The sequence below is a fragment of the Notothenia coriiceps genome, unplaced genomic scaffold (genome assembly GCF_000735185.1).
Source record: "Notothenia coriiceps isolate Sejong01 unplaced genomic scaffold, NC01 NC01_scaffold00026424, whole genome shotgun sequence".
Taxonomy (NCBI): domain Eukaryota; kingdom Metazoa; phylum Chordata; class Actinopteri; order Perciformes; family Nototheniidae; genus Notothenia; species Notothenia coriiceps.
This window is the reverse complement of record NW_011359125.1, coordinates 1,962,657-1,979,879: the sequence shown is the minus strand read 5'-3', so window position 1 is coordinate 1,979,879 and position 17,223 is coordinate 1,962,657. Positions and strand designations below refer to the sequence as shown.

Genomic DNA, 17,223 nt, shown 5'->3' with positions numbered 1-17,223 from the left:
AAAGAGGAGGGTACTTGTAGCGTCTTTTGAAGGCAAGGTTTTGTAAGTTTCGCAACGTCGAGAGCCCTTAGCTAACGATAAATGAAGGAGAAGTAAGTAATTAAAGTATTAAGGTCCTATCGTAGGGTATTTAACCCGGCGGAATAATAATAAACTTTTCGTGCGTAGAAGAACAGTTAGTTGGAATGCTGTTAACAGCATTCCCACTAAATAAATTATAAAGATACTCAAAATAAATGTAACTGGTATAAATAAGGTTTAAAGAGGCACTATTATGCTTTTTTCCCCTTCTGTTTTTCCTTTCCTGTAGTGTGTTGTGTATGTTTGTGGTCTGCAAAGGCTAAAATCCCAAAGCCCCCTACAGAGGGAGTTTCTTCCCCCCTCTTCTGATGAATCATCCTTAACATCAAAGACCCATTTCAAAGATTTCTCTTACGTTTGCAGAACGGCTGTCGCCCGGACCAGGTCCCGTTGGGGAAGCAGATCCTCTCTGCAGACCCGTAGAGTGTATGTCCCACGGCACAGGTGAAGCGCACCTTGCTGCGCACTTTGAAATTTCCTGCCTCTCTGCTGGCATGGGCAGGCGTGCCAGGATCCCCACAGGCGCCTGCTGAGTCGCCTGCAATGGGAGATAACCAAACAAAGAGCAATGAAAGCGAGAGACTGAAGATGCCATCCACTCTAGCTGTCTATGTGAGTCCAAAGATTGGCCCTTTTTAAGTTGCTATAGCATTGAATTACAACGCAGTGTTCCTGTCAAGGAGAGGAACACTACAGAGGACTTGAACTAAAACTGTACATCTTTTGAGACCTACAGGAAGCAGCTATAAAAAACACACAATGTACCAATGAGCAGTTGTTACTGTGCCAACAACCTGGAGGAACAATACATTTCACTGCTTTGACACCAGGAGCTTTCTGTCCATAAAAACAGCAGGGCCAGCATTCAAAGGCAACCAGCTGTGGTTATGAGAAATGATGAACACAGTTTGACCTCTGAGGCCAAATGCTTTTTCATTATCCTGAATCATCTCTCCTGTATTTGTTCAGAGAGGGAACATACAGAACTTAAAGTGTCTTTCACATCTATACATTTACACACAAAAAAGATGCTGTATCTCTTGTAAAGTTATTTACTCATGTCCCCGTTAGTGCCATCACCGATCAGTCAAAGAAGTTGGGATATATTCTTTATTTGAGCAAAAGGAAAGGAGAAAGAAGGCAATTATGGAGTCAGAGTGATGCCTAAACTACCGACAGTTTTATGCCATTTCCATTGTATATCAAAGACTAATGGAGTGATCCCCATTTGTTCCTATGCCACTATTTAAGCCCTTGAAACTAAATTACATCCATAACTAAATGTGTTATGATAAATAATGTTGAAAACCTGAATACTACTGTGCATTTACAGATTTGTGGAGCAATGTCCGCATGTCAAGCCCAGTTATTCAGCAACAGCCTGCCGTCTCTTTTCCAAGAATCTAGCCCACGACATTATCTTTTTTAATTGATGGGCCCCGAGCACACACACACACTTGTTCAGTCGCATTCCTCGACACACACAGGGACAAGCATTTGAATAGGGGAGACATTGCTATTAAATATAGAGTATATACACATTTATTTATTTTCTTCCATGAAATAGAATATTCATACTGAAGACATTTTTATCCACTTAGTTTTAACTTTATTGCCTGCAAAAGATGTAAAGCTCTAAAACTTCTGAAGAGATCAAATTTCCAAATGGCAATCTTAAGTAACCACTATTGGAAAATATGAACATATAAAGGATCGACAAACCCTTAACAACAGTCTCTAAAGGTGAATATTGGTTTTTGGTTTTGCATTACTGGTGACACCCTCAAATCAAATGGATTGGCACATAACAACCATTGCCACTTCTACCACTGCTTCCACTCTCTCACAGAAATGAAACGGAAGAAAGAGAAACATTTTTGGCATCAGAAGACAGAGTATCAAAGGAAAACCGATAGACAGAAGATAGAAAGACAAAACAGAAATGAAGATAGGCAGACAGAGGGATCACTGAGGCCGTCTGTACAGTTCTGTATGTGAAGGATCTCTGCATTGTTGGCGGAGAGATCCTATTCCTTGAGTTGTGCACACACCCCTGCATCATTTCTTGCCGCTCTCAGTCTATAGAGAGCTTCAGTAATACTGAACTTGTTGACAAAGCCTTACTGCACAAACACAGAGCCCGTATCTCATACAGTACACGCATCCCACTGCTCTCATGTGCACAAACTGGATTTGTCAGGTCAGGAGCTCGCAGCTAGAGATGATTAGTTTGTGTGTGGCTGTGTTTAGCAATCAATGTGTGTGCGCAACTACGTGTAATGTTGCCTACCTTTGTGCTGCACATTTCTGAGTGTCTGTAAGAGAATGTGCTTGAGGAATGTGAGAGCCCGTCGCTCGGTTCATGTACTTGCAAATACTTGTCTGTGCAAGTGCATGTTTAGTTTGCATCTGTTGCCTTCGTATGTGTACGCATGTCCACTTGTGAGTGCATACTGTATACTGTATGTGTGTGTATGCGTCACAGCAGCTGTCGGTACTTCATTAGTCTCCTTCAGTTAGGTAAGGCAGCCCGGCTCGGCATGCGATGTGACAGCTATAATCTCTCTAATTGGGATGGTGGTGAATTTGGTTTGAATTTCAGTTAATGTCCGTTCACCAGGCTGCCTTTGTGAGGAAATAATAAGGCTTTCAAATCAGCCATGCAACGGACGAGCACAAAGGGGGAATGGCTTCGCAAGCATTTTTAAGCCCCCTCTTACCAATTAAGGAAGGAGGACAGATGAGAGGAAGGATAGATGCATGGATGGTTAGAACTGTTGCTGATGCTGGGCTTGACTTCTGAGGAATCCGTAGCCCAAATGATTGTGTTGCTATTGGTGATGAACACTTACTGAGAATACAAATGTAGCATTTAAATATTTGTCTTATCCTGTTGATAAGGCTGTATATAGACTGCGTAGCAACCTTTCTGCAAATAAACTTGACTATACAAGCATTTAAGAACACATTAACACTTAGAGCGTCCTTTTCCTTATTGTGCTAACACGAGAGTTCTAATTTCATCATCGCAGAAGTTTGTGCTAATGTGATTGTGAAATCTAGGTGTTAACATATACATCACACTTATTTAAAACTCTCCAGGCATTTGCTGCAGCAATACTTTTGTTCCTGCAAGCAAAAAACGAACTTGTGTGTTGTGCTTCCAGTTTCTGGTACAGCTGAAACATATACTGTATTTACTGCAATGAATGTGAATTAGTCAAGCCTCAAACTGATGAAGTGATCCAAGTAGGTTTCATAATTCTATAAAATGCAGATTGTTTGGCTTATCCGGAGCAATGATAGAGTACAATCATGTGTCGCAATTTGAGAACAATGCATTTTTACCCTAAGTGTCTACTCAAATGTACTTTATAATGGATTTACCATCACATATATCCTACAACAATATCAATATTATATTACACTGTGTAACAAACATACTAACTTCTTTAATTATGTACTTTATCTGCAATTGATATGTTCATAACATCACTGATCAGTCTTGATTCCTTAAAACTGCCTGTTATTGTTTAAAACAATCAGAAGGACAGGATTACAGAAGTTGTATTTTTGTGATCGGGTTGGATGTAAAAAAGGCTAAGTACAGTCTTCCATAGGTTATCTCAGAACATCTTCTTCCTTTAGCTTGGTAAGTCACTGCGTCATTATAATGATACATCTTATGGTCACTGGCCCAAGACTCTTTCTGCAGCAAACATTCCTCCACAGGGGTTTACTACTAAACAGTCTTTGACAATTTAAATACTCGGGAACAGATTGATGTTGGCTTTACTGATCCAACGTTTCAAGTGATAAGTAGATGCTGATTAGGGTTTGGAACTTACATTTAACGCACTGAATCTAGTTTGCTCATGTTGAAGAGTTTTTTGGCTGGATTTCCGCAGACAAGCAGAGGTCATGTTGATAATACAGCTTGCACTGAGAGATGAAATACATTATAATACAAAATTGAAAATGATCACTTTGCAACATGCTAGTTTGTCATAACAGCGGGGCACTGATCCAATCTTCTCATAAGAGATGAGAAATAGCTTTTAGAGACTTGGCTGAAGAAACATATACTTTGCAACCCTCATTATTTTCACCATAAGCATTATAATGACATGCTTTATTAGTTTCTAGAGCTATAATTTCAGGACTAAAACCCACTATTAGGCTGTACACTGCAGATAATTAGGCAGGCAAGAAATATTCACCAAAACCTCTCGCTGTAACTATTTCTATCTTTTACAACGTTTCCGACTGCTCTGAATTGAGCCTCTGCAATCATGCGCACCACCTTAATCTCCAAGGAGTCTTGCTTTACTCCTTCCTTACAACTTTCCAACTGTCTCAGGAAATACAAAATATTGAAGGTGAGTAGAGATGCAGCCCTTTTAAAGTAAAAAACACTGTCATACAAGTCTGCTTACAAACATAACTTCTGGGTCAGTGAGTTGAACAAACCAAGCGAACATTCAGTAAAGTGAATCCACTTAAATGGTCAGGATTGCTTAAGTGTGATGAGAGGGAAGAGAACAGAGGGGATTAAGGAGGGAAGTTAGTATTTCTGCAGAGAAGATTCTGCAACTAAATGTACTACACGTAAATACCGGGCGCAAAATAACTCTGTTTAAACTTTTAGTTGCTCAAGTCTGCATTTAGGTTATATCTCTCACTATTTGTTTATGCAGGAATAAACATTTGTTTACACATAATGTTGGGCTGAGGTATCAATTCATAACTATTTTTGAATAGTTAGGATGGGTTTTGGGATGTTTGGTAGTGTGTACTTTTTCTACAATTCATCAGCCAAATGCAGAAAAGTGAAATGCTGGAAATGTTGTTGTAGATGCATTTCTGGACAATAATTCTTAATTTATTTGGCTTGAAGGTACAATTTACAAAAACTATTCTCTAAGAGCTCCAGTTTGAGGGCAGTACATTGGCTTAGTTGGCTGAATACTATCCTCTGCTAGTTTGCTCTGAACTCCACACAGACTCTAACCAAATATCCCAGGATGCCAGGACTCCAAAGCACTTTGCCATGGTGGCGTGGGGTTTACTATCTAGGCATACAGTTTTGTTTTGTTTTCAGATTTATTTAAAACAATATTCCTGGCACTAATACAGCTCTGGCTCTAAAACAATGAATATCAATTGAATTTTGGTTATGGTACTTGCAGCATTGAGAAATGACTTTTTAACAATTCAACAGCAACTTGTCTCTCCAGAATGCGTGTCCTGATTAGACCGTCTCATCCACAGAGTTCTGTTAACATAACTTCTTTATATCACACAAAAAAGTCCTCATGAAAACTGTTGCAGTTTGTAATTATTTGGGGTATTGTTTCTGAGAAAAAATGATTTTGTGGCTCCTTAACAATTCCATTAAACTCTAAGACATTGGGGGTGATGAAAGTAATCTCAGACAAAGATATCTCAAAGCCTGGGCAAATAGAAGTAGAACTATCTGTGTGGCTTGATATCACTAGAGGTAGGTGAGAAAATAGGTTTTAATGTGGTTGGGTACACACAACTCGACATTCATTTGGAGAACCTCTGTGAGGCAAACACAGACTGCGTTCAGATGAAAGGATACAAACCTTATATAATTCAGATATTCATTTTATAAGGAAGAGTTAAAGAGGGAGACCTATGTTTTGTTGTGTGAATGTGTGCAGGAATGCTTGTCTATGTGCATGACTATAGTTGTGTGTGTGTGTACCTGAGCAGTGGGGCAGGGGACCGCTCCAGTGTCCGTTCAGCTGACAGGTGAGGGATGAGTCTCCTATGAGCAGGCGCTCGCCAGAGCAGGAGTAGCGCACCATGGAGCCAAAGGTAAACTTCTCGCCGCTCATCACTCCGTGGGGGGGTGCACCTGGGTGGTTGCAGTCCACCTCTGCATGAGAGAGTGAGGAGAGGAGATCAGATTATCGATGGATAAGTGAATGGATTATTGTTGCGTGACTCTATGGCTTGATGCTTCACCAAAAAACCTAAACTAAAAACCACTCCTGTAACATGTAAGTTAAATCTACAATATTGGAAGCTTAGAGAAGCATGTGTTGAAAAATACTTGAAACGGACATTTTAAAATAAAAAGATAACTTGAAGTAATATTGTTTTTTACTTAATAAATTGCCTAATGGATTTTTTCAGGAATAAATTCATATAGAAAATTGCTTTCTGTACTTCTTGATTATTCTTCTGAACTTTGCATGTTTGTGGGTGTTCTCAGTCACCTTAGTCTCATAATGCAAAGGAAGTTTCTATAATGTTGTACTAATTTCTTAACAAAGAGTCAGTGGCGCCTGGGGAGGTGAATAAACATTTGAGACAGACACTCCTGTGTCTCTTTTTAATTGCAATTTTGTTTGATAAAGTAAATACTGTGCGTCATCTCTCTTCCATGAAATGAATTTGCTTTCTGAGCCTGCATGCAAAGTGTTGCCCTTTACTTTAGATCACTTCCATTAGAAATAGGTAATTAATGTTGCCGGCTTTGTCCAAAAGAAGAGCCCACAATGGACCAGATATTTGAGAGCGACATTACAACCTCTGATAACCCCTACAATTTATTGATGGTTGTTGTTTTAGTTTAGGATCATGGTTTTTAGAGAATATTTGCTATTGCCTGAAAAACTGGCCCAATGTCAGTTTCCCCCATTTCTCAATTAAGCACAGTGTGACAGAAGCATAAGCCATTGGGGCATCAAACATTACACAGATGCTCTCACCCACAGCATTTAGCTTGTACCCTTCAAACTCCACAGCAAACAAGGACACAAACAAGGTTGTAGACTCTCAAACGAGAGAGTAACTTCTCTTACTTTTTGTATTTGCACCCCCTTTAAAGTGCATGACATAATAACATAACAGTGCACAGGAAAAGGAAAGATAAACACTGTTGATAACATCATTTGCCAGTTCAGTGCTTAGGAAATATTTAAGTAGTCACTGTACCGATACATTCTGGTAGAGGTTTGTCCCAGTGGCCCACCGGCAGGCAGGTGAGCACCGATGATCCGAACAGGTAATATCCTGGGTTACAGTCGTAGAACACCACGCTGCCAAAGGTAAAGTTACCGTGCTCAATCTTACTCTCCCGGATAGAGTTGGCAGGGATACCTGGATCTGTGCAGTTTACCACTGAACGAAAGATACAACAAAATACAGTTAAGCCATCATGAGTCATATAATTAGTGAATGTCATTATGGGAGAATACAGACATCAGAATACTGACAGCAGTCAAATTGTTTTTTATAACTGCAAAGATATTTCAGGCTAGACAGAGGCAGACGTTTCTAACATAGTTTCCGGAAAATTACTGTTAGAATGGCATAGCATGATTACTTGAGAACTCAATGATGAAAAAAGGTCTTTATTCCTGTAGCTCTGATGGAGTCTGGAAGTCTATTCGTGGATTCAGTATCATTTATTCATCTTTTATTAATAAGCTTGCGGTTTTATTGTAATAATGTTTAGTAGAACAGTTTCTGGCACATTTCATACATATCAATTAGGTATGGTGTTTATTGATAATTGAATTGAATCATCTATATACATTAATGTATGGTAAAATAAAATATATTGAGCCAAAGTGAATATTCACTTCTTGGCAATATTCATCTAATGAATAATGTGTGTACAATCAACTTTGTGAATGAGGTTTTAATGCACTTATGTTCATGTTGCAGACATAACCACTGCACAGAAGCAGATTAAATATAGCAAAAATAACATTTGACTAAACGCTGTTACTATATACTATTACATTTTCTTTGACTTAACTGTAAAGGGTTTGTCATACTGTAGTATTCAGATGATTTTTGTGCAATTTGCCTATGCCTATATAATATCTATAGTCAATCACATATACTGTACGCTTCAAGTTAACAGTATCTAGGCAAAATATATTCTGTCATTATAATTATACCCCAACATGGCATATACTGCACTGAAAACATAACACATACTGGCACAGTCATGTGTCCTTCTGCCTAATTAACTACCACCAGCACCATTGTTGTGGGTTGGTTCCTCATTTGCATAAATGCTATCTGTAGGCATGTTTATTCTCGAGTTAAATATAGAACTGTTTATATGCTCTCTCTGTTTATAAACATGGAGACGAGTGAGTCCAGGCTATTTTTAAGTGTTTTCACTTTTCAGTTATGATACCTAACACTTCCTCCTTAAAACAAAAGAACAAAGGCACATCTATTGTTACACATTCACAAGCATCCATTTAAAGGGAGCAGTAGATGACTCTAAAACCATACTGCTGACAGAGTGGTTTAGACAGCTAAAAGTAGATTAGGGTGAAATTAAGTTCAGAGCAACATCAAGTTAAATCAATAATGCAAATGTGTGGAAAAAGCTGGCATACAGTGAGAAATTGTTATTGGGAACAAACACATGTTTTGAAAAAAGGGAGTCATGACAGTTTAATACAATTTTACTCATCTGATGTTTTACCAGGTCTGTCTCTACAGGGCTATTCACAGTAATGAAAACTGTGTCTCTCTCTTCACATCCAACTGCCAAAAAAACCTCATGCCAAGAGGAGAGGTATCTTTAAATGGGCAAAGTCTGGCAAATCTAGCCTTGGCAGACTAGATCCAGAGGTAGCAGACCAATTAAAGCCACAATGGATCTCTCTTAAAGGCACTTCTTTAATTGCATTTCAATTATTGCTTCTTTGTCTGTTACCTTGTGTTATATCATTTCCAAGTGACATGCACCTACAGTACATTACCACATCTTAGCACTGCAATACAGTACATATCTGTCCAAAGCTGGAGACTTTTTCAAAGGCATATATGAAGGTATTTTTTAATCATTTATATTTTAAATAGCTTCCATCATACTATCGATATACCTCTTTTGTCATTTTATTATGGGGAATATAATGTAAATTAATAGTAGAAAATACAGCAACATATTGTCAAACTGTCAAAACAATATTTGGCAAACAAGTACACTTTCCTCTCGTGTGGTCTCACAGAAAAATATGTGGACAATGGTTGATTGTAAACACAGCACTAATGAGGACTACCTGGGCACACTACAATTGGACACAACTGAAACACAGCCGCCAACCGACAGTCCTAATAAGATGGCTTCCACTAAATGTACTGTGAGCTTTCTTGCCTTCAAAGTAATTTCTCCTTGCAGCAAGCCTCTTGGTAAAAAAAAATAGCAGAGAAAATGTAGAAACAATTCCCAATTTACTCTTCCCTTTCGATATATTTTGCTGCAAGCTCGTTATAGCTGTCTTTCTGCTTTCGCTCTGAGGAAAGGGTTCCAGATGTTGCTACCTAATGCTGTACTCTGAAAACTGGAAAAGAGGGATTTTTTTCATTTAAATCAATAGATATGTGGACACAATTTCTATCAATTCTGCTTCTGTGTCTATGCCTGCGCATGCTGGCAGATACAGGCTGCTGATTCCTGAATGATCATGATACATCTGCTGGCTGCTGGATTCTTGTGGTCATCCTAGCCTCTGATTCCTGAAGCATCACAAAGCACCTGCAAAAGCCATTTCATTCAGTTCCAAGGCTGGATCCTACTCCCGCTCGCTGGCAGCTTCCTGCTCCACTGAGGACTAGCCTGATCACAGGAGCAGAATTAGACAGAAGTGGCTTCTGTCACCAAACATTACTCTGCTTTAGTGATAATCAGAGGTATCAGAGAGGGATCATTGCTGAAAGTTAGCGGTGTGCATAATAATATGATGCTGGTTCCAAATTCTTGCAGTCAATTTAGCCTTTTTATTTTTGGATTCTTGTCTGTCTTGCCTCCTGAGGCAATGTCTGCAGATTGAGCCTCAGCTGAACATGCTGGCAGAGAAAAGCATCTTTTTAGTTCAACCGTCAGGATACATCTGCATCTTTCTAATACTTTAAGTCAATCCAGATGCCAATCATGTATCTAATCTGCAGGGGCACTGTGGCTGGAGTTTACCTCGGCATGTTGGTGGCTGCCGGCTCCACTGGCGGCTGGCCTGGCACTGAGCGGTGGAGGGCCCTTCAAGGGTGTAGCCTTTGTTGCAGGAGAAGCGCACCACATCGTTGTAGTTGAAGCCATCGCCCGTGGTGCGGCCATATATGGGACTACCGGGGTGGCCACATGTGACAGCTGAAGTTGACACGCATCACCCGGGGATGTGTCAAGAAAAATTATGTAGATAGGAGGATGAAAAATGAAAGGCAGCGAGGAATGGGTTCAGAGAAGAGGTAAAGGGAGGGGTGGAATATATAGAAAGTGTGTAAAGAGGGGGAGAATAAGGGAGGGACACAAAGTTCAATAATCATGATCGATAGGTGACATACAGTGACAACTATCATAGGAATATCATTACCATATCATTAACCTCAAAGAACAAGAGGGTAATTAAGAATCAAGACATGATTTGGATTGGGGGAAGGTAAATCCCATTGTGAAGATGTGTACCAACTATAGGCTTGAGCCCTTCTCAAACTAAAAGGTGCAGGAAACTTTGAGAATTGCAGGAAGCTTTTTAACATTGATTACACATTAGAATTATTTTAAACATTGCAATTAAACCCTCACATTTTGTAGTATCCCTTTCTTTATTGTGAATTCACATTTACATATTCAAAGCTCCCTTACATAATAAGCTAATTAAAATCCGGGAATGATAAAAGCAACACCCTCCATCAGCTATTTTGTATCTGAAGGGTAAGTTGGGAATCTCGGCTAAAATACAGTTTCCCAGGTGCGGTCAATCAGGCAGTGAGAATTGGTTTTAAAGTACTTACAGATACAAACTGGGAGCTGTCCAGACCAGCCATGTTCCTGCTGGCAGATCCGTACTGAGGAGCCAATGAGCCGGAATCCGGGGTTGCATTGGTAAACCACTGTGTCTCTATAACCAAAGTTTTCCCCAATCACCTGCCCATTTACAATCTGCTCTGGAACGCCACAGTGACCAGCTGCGGGGAAGAACATGCAGCATCGTAAACATTTGTTATTGCCTTTTTGCTTAATGATAACCCATCTAATATATTTCAACAAGATCACATTTGTTTTGGAAACGGAGACCAGGAAAAGAAAGTACACATACTGTAATGCCCGTGGTGTAAGGTATAAATAACACTCTGCTTTTTGAACAAGATTCAGTTGTTGCCTATGTGGGGATCTCTTTTTTGCACCAGATGAAATTTACTTTGCATCACAAATCACCAAGAGTAATCGTAGCTGATCAGTCCTGTGGTGCAATACTTAAGTTAAGCTTTCAAGTGTTATTCAAATAATAGCCTGCAGTGTGGTCCGCTGAACCGATGGAGGATAGTTGCAGGCTAGAAACACAATTTTAACTGCGTTAACATGTTTGAATAACTTTGCATTTTGACAACTGTATTATAAAATGAAATGAGGAACCGGGTAACTTAAAAGGTCTTGGAATTAAAATGCCAGCAAACAAAATTGATGAAACATATTGGATTTGGAAAGCATTTTTCAGCTCATTATCTCTGAATTATTTTTTCTAAAATTGTATTGGGTTTAGCTTCTCTGAAGTTTGATAACTCAGCTTTTCTCATCTACAGAAGAAAGAGACACACGTGAAACTCCCTGAAGAACGTAATCATATTACCTTCAGCTAAATAAATGCCTTTCAGAGAGAAGGATTCTTGCTGAGATTTCCACTGCCACTTAAAACCTGGGAAATTGCCACTGACTGTGAGCCTGATTTCCCTAATTCACTCGTGCACCAAGAAACTCAGCCGAGCATTTTATTATCACACTACACTTGAGAGCAGAGGGATTCTACGAAGATATTGCTGAAGTAGGCGACTGCAGTGTACCGGGAGGTCCCTGGCTAGGTTAACCCTGAATGTCATATTACTAAACAAGAGAGAGGTGCCCTTCTTTTAATGAACTGAGCCAATCTTGAGTGGAGTTTGCAGTGCAGAGTGCTGCCGCCACAGGGTTGATAAACGGACTACTGCATCTGCCAGGGAGACCATCGCATTCTGCTGCTGCGTGGGTTTGAATGCGGCCCAAGTAATTACCTAGGTCTCATTTTCTTCAACAGTACAGAGCTGAGATGAGCTGTGGTAAGCTTAGCTGTGGCATATGTGCTTGTTTATATATCTTAACAGCAGCTCAAAGTGTGGTACAGCTTGGCAAGAGTCTCGTAGTGTCAGGCCAGCTGTGGCTCCAAAGCTGCTCTCACGTTTAACATTTTAGAAACAGCAAATCGCACTCACTCGGAGGCTTTACTGTACAGCAATATGCTCCAATTAACTAAAGGTAGTGCCAATAAAAAGTATTTTTACCTTTTGATTTCTTGGTCTATAAAAAACCTGCTGTGTGCAAGTAAGTCTAAACTGGCAGCGTTTAGTACCGACGTGATTGTTGAAACAGACGACAACAAATGTTGAATCTTTCAGTTTATTGTACTATATACTATATACAATTGGCAACATAACTGATTGCAGCCACCCTCTGCTGGTTCTAGTCTGGGCATTCTGGCCCAACCAAAAATAATGCAGTTTGAAAACATCACAAGCTGTGTTTGACCCAGCTCAAGGCTTTCCTTTTTAAACATTAAGGTAACGTTAAGATCCTGCTTACCTAGGCAGTGAATCTGCATCCCACTCCAGAGACCGGAAAGGAGACACTCTCTAACCGTAGATCCAGTTAAAACATAGCCAACGTTACAGCTGAAAATAGCTGATGCTCCAAATGTATTTTGGGTCCCAATTTTCTTCCCATTAGGAGGAGTTGACAGATCTCCACAGGAAATGACTGCAGTAAGACAAACATTGTTGTAAATAAGAGGAGGAAGAAGATGGAGGAGGCACATAATGAAAGAACAAGACGCCAGAAAAATGAGGGAGAGAAAACAAGACAGAAAGGAGGAGATTGGAATTGGCTTACATCTTCAGAGTCAATGGGAGACACAGCCATTTACACCCATCTTACCGACCTCAATGCGGTAAAGGAGTGACCTGTACTTTTTCATGGGGAGGATAATGATGGTGTTTGTCCTTTGTACCAACATCTTTCATCAGGCAAGCTGGAACTTCCTTTTTCCATTACACAGGCTATTCAGCTCTTTTGCTACTCAAAATGCAGCTCCAATGGCAGCATAGAAGAACGTTTATTTCCAACTCCGGTAATAAACAATATCTAGCCTAGGCTCTAGGCTGAAAGGTGAACAGGTAAAAAAAACAAAAGGGCATAATTAAGTTGATCATTGCTGTGAATTAGCTTCTCTGCACGTGTGGTATGTCTTTTAATGTAGGATATATATAGGTTTTTTTATTGTGTTAAATACAAATCATCAAATCAGATTCATTCAATGTTATTCTATCTTTGCTCTGAAATTAATTAAACATATATACAGTTTAGGATTAAATCATGCACCGTGGTTTAATTTTTCATGATAAAGCTATGCAAAAAAATGGAAGTGAATGTGTATAGCCAAAAGTGTTCCTCTGATTGTATGTAGTGCTGAAACAGAAGTCACTCACTTCTACAACGAGGCCGCTCACTTCTCCAGCTCCAAACCCCATTGGCCAGGCACTGGATGTGGGCGGGGCCAACGCGGTAGAATCCTGGGTTGCAGGTGAAGATAATTTTAGTTCCGTACTCATAGTGCGAACCGTTGACGATCCTCCATTTGCCATGGTCCAGAGAGAAGGAGCTGAGACTAGGGCACATGATGACTGTGCCAAAAAAGGAGACACAAGAGAAGGGATGCGGAGGAGAGTGGACATTGTGAGTTAGGAATGTTCAGAATGAAATGACTTCTGTTTTAATGTTGTTTTGTATCCCCTGTACACACATTGCTAAGTCCAAACCTGTTAACAAAAAGAACAACCAAGCAGTGTTGAAGAAACAGAAATAGCATCTTAATCAGTAGAATGACTAATCCATGTCATGTAAATAGAAACTTCTGAATTTAATGTAATGTTCCAAAAGAAAGCTGTTTATAAACCGGCATTCGTTAAATCCAAATGAGTCTCAAACAAACTCTGCATCTTTTTTTGACTGTGAGAGACGTATACAGCAGGGAATACACATTGGTCTCAATAGTAAACAATGTTGTCAATCACTAGTTACACTGACTTTCAAACTTGGGGGAGTTGCATTGGCATGTAAAACATTCACTCCCTGCCAGCTACAGATTTCTTCCAAACTTTTTACCCTCACTTTCATCCATCCGTCTTATTAACACTACACAACAGTATCGAGCAGAGGCGCGGGAAGGTATTTTGAGTGGGGGTGCTGAGGTGCTGGACTCCAGTGAACACTATTACGGGCACTATAGAGCACGAACAAAAAAACTCCCGACACGCAAACACACAGTAAACCCGCGACTGTTACAATGAAGGCTCGATAATGAGCTCACGGCATATAGGCAGGGGTAAAGTGCTATCTTTTACGAGTGGGGAGCGGACCTCACCTTCTCTAGGGGGGTCCGGGGGGATGCTCCCCCGGGAAGATTTTTTTTAAATATTGAAGTTAAAAGCATCAATCTGGTGCACTTTGAGAGCAACATTAAGAGATCTATGGATACATCTCTCAACACCCAGATGAAACACAACTGTAAGCAGATGTTCTTTTTCTTTATGGATATTTTACAAATCACTCCTCTTTCAAACTGTATTCTTGTTTTACTGCCATATAGTATTTCATAACTGTTTTTCCTTTATTCTCTTATTTTTTTTATAACTATAATGATCATATGAAGGTGTGCCGCGGAAATAATCTTTTGAATAATTTTTGACCAAACCGTTTGAACACTCGGAGTCCTTTAGCTCACCTGAGCCCCTCAGTCTGGAGGACTCTCCTCCAGCTTGTTGTGGAAACAGCTCCTTAGGTCCGTTAGTGCAGCTAGCTAACCAGATGCTAACATCACGGTCCCCGTTAGCACCGGTCCCTCTCTCTCCCTCTCTCCCTATCACACTAAATGCGCTATTGCCCCACACACACACACACACACACACTGAATACACAACACAACTTTTATTTCCATGCAACCTCTGATTGGTCTGGTGTTTCCTCTGTTGCATTTCCGAACACGGAAATTGTACATTTCCTGCCGTCCTTCTGTGCTTGAAGAGGGTCACGTAAAGCACGGTTAATGTATTATATTAATGAGTAGAATTGTCCGGGGGGCTACAGAAAAACATTCGGGGGCAGGCCAAAATATTATTTTACCAACAATGTGGAATTTATTGGCTACATATTACACAAGATTATGCACAGCGGGAGCAGCAATAACCGTCCAAATAATAATTCAGACAGAGGAGCTCATGCACCCCCTGCCTGCTGCTAGGGGGTGCTGCAGGGCCCTCAGCACCCCCCTTCCGCGCCCATGGTATCGAGTTTTTCTGGGATGAAACCACAACGCGTGGTATGTTTTTGGTACTGCAGTCCATATTCCATGACAGCCCCACATTACAGTACGGTGTTTGTTGAACTCTGGTCTGACTGTTCAAAGGAAACGTCTTTCAAACTGGCTTTTTTTTTCAAACTCTATTTCGCTCCAACAAACTGTCAGTTTTCCAAACGCGGGGCTTTCTGCAATAACTCGTTTTCCTATCCTCACTCTGAACTTCATCTTCCATGGTCAACCGGAACGGATGGGTTCTGCGTTACCCCGCTCTCTAAATCACCCTCTCTCCTCCCCAACACCCCACACCAATGCATCGGGGATCTGTTTGTGTTGCTCCAGTGCCGTCTGGCTGGCAGACTGTGGTCGTCAGCTTCTTTTGGAGGAGAGCCGTGAGCCATGTGTTGCGAAGTTAGGTCACCCGCGTGGCGACAAGAGTAATCCGAGTAGCAACACCTCCGTTCACTGGCCGCCGGTGGTACGCCACAGGACACAGCTGCAAGGCGAGAGGAAGGTCTTGGAACGTGATGTGTTGCAAGAAACATCTCACATATACTGGAGATCTTTCAGAGGACCACCATTTTCTCCTTGACAGTCATGGTTGTTGGAAAATGTTAAAAACAATAAGGCTGATTAATTTAAATTTTAGTGGACACTATGCCGACTGACAATCTTAGGAAAACGTTTTTTACCCACCCACCAAATGCATTTACAATAATGATGCTGAGCGTTCTGAATCATGTCGACAATAAACCCAATTCCTTTAGCTTTAAGTGTCTTTTGAATATATATTTGTGTTATTTTTACTCTTTATAAGGCTCTTGTAACTCTTAATCGCTTATATAATGCTTCAGCCTCGTATATTCTCTGCCTTTTTTTGACAATGCATGAAACCAGGGATTCCCCCACCCAAAGGTATAAGAAATGAAAGCTCTGAGAACATTTTAGAAACCCAAAACACATATTCATTCCAGGAGTTGGCCTTCCAACTAGCTGTCACTTTCTATGTTTTATTCTGTGATCTTTTACCATGTTTCATTGTTATGCCCTTTCTGTATTTCATTGTTTGCTTTTATTCTGCAGTATTTGCCTGTCGTGTGTTTTTATTTTTATCTTGTTCCAATGGGGTTTCTAAACCACTCTCCCTTGTTTGAAAGGTGCATATGAATAATGTCAATTTTTTTAATCCAATACATGAGAAAAAACCAATAGAAAACATTTAATTAGAAAAACAAACAAACCCAACATTAGACACTAAACAGAATTCCTAAGGAGCCCTCGCACATTTGAATTACAGTACGGTTGACAGACCGATACACCTAAAGTATCAAAAACCTTCATGTGATAACTTATTCGCTAATGGTTGGTGGCAATTCACTCATTTATTTTATAAGAAATTAGCTCCCAAAGTTTTTTTTTAGGGACAGTACATTTAATTTACTTCTTGATTACATTTCAAATAGATATTTTATGCTATTATTCAGGGACTGAACATTGTGATAATCTCTTGGACAGTTTTTCATTCAGGAACTCTCAACTTATTGTTTTAGGATGCCATTATTTAAATACATTTAAGAGTGACCTTTGCACATATCAGTCAGATCAACGATATAGGTTACTTACGTAACCCCAGGTTCTCAGAGTAACATGAAGTGAGGATTTCTCACTATGGGATGCGGCCTCAACGTGTATGCAAAGAAGCATTCAATCTCAGTAACCTATAGTTCTCATTCATAACACTCCGTTCTACTATGGGATA

General features: G+C 40.1%; 1 protein-coding gene across 1 annotated transcript in view; it reads right to left on the bottom strand.

Moving 5' to 3' along the window:
* The window catches only part of LOC104957131 (CUB and sushi domain-containing protein 3-like), a 196,504-nt gene that overhangs the window by 5,832 nt on the left and 173,449 nt on the right, over window positions 1-17,223 (bottom strand). Inside the window, 9 exon segments of the mRNA XM_010784744.1 lie at window positions 437-619; window positions 5,813-5,986; window positions 7,051-7,236; window positions 10,058-10,231; window positions 10,876-11,049; window positions 12,695-12,868; window positions 13,597-13,791; window positions 15,774-15,933; window positions 15,935-15,960. Of these exon segments, the coding sequence (XP_010783046.1) occupies window positions 437-619; window positions 5,813-5,986; window positions 7,051-7,236; window positions 10,058-10,231; window positions 10,876-11,049; window positions 12,695-12,868; window positions 13,597-13,791; window positions 15,774-15,933; window positions 15,935-15,960 (1,446 nt within the window).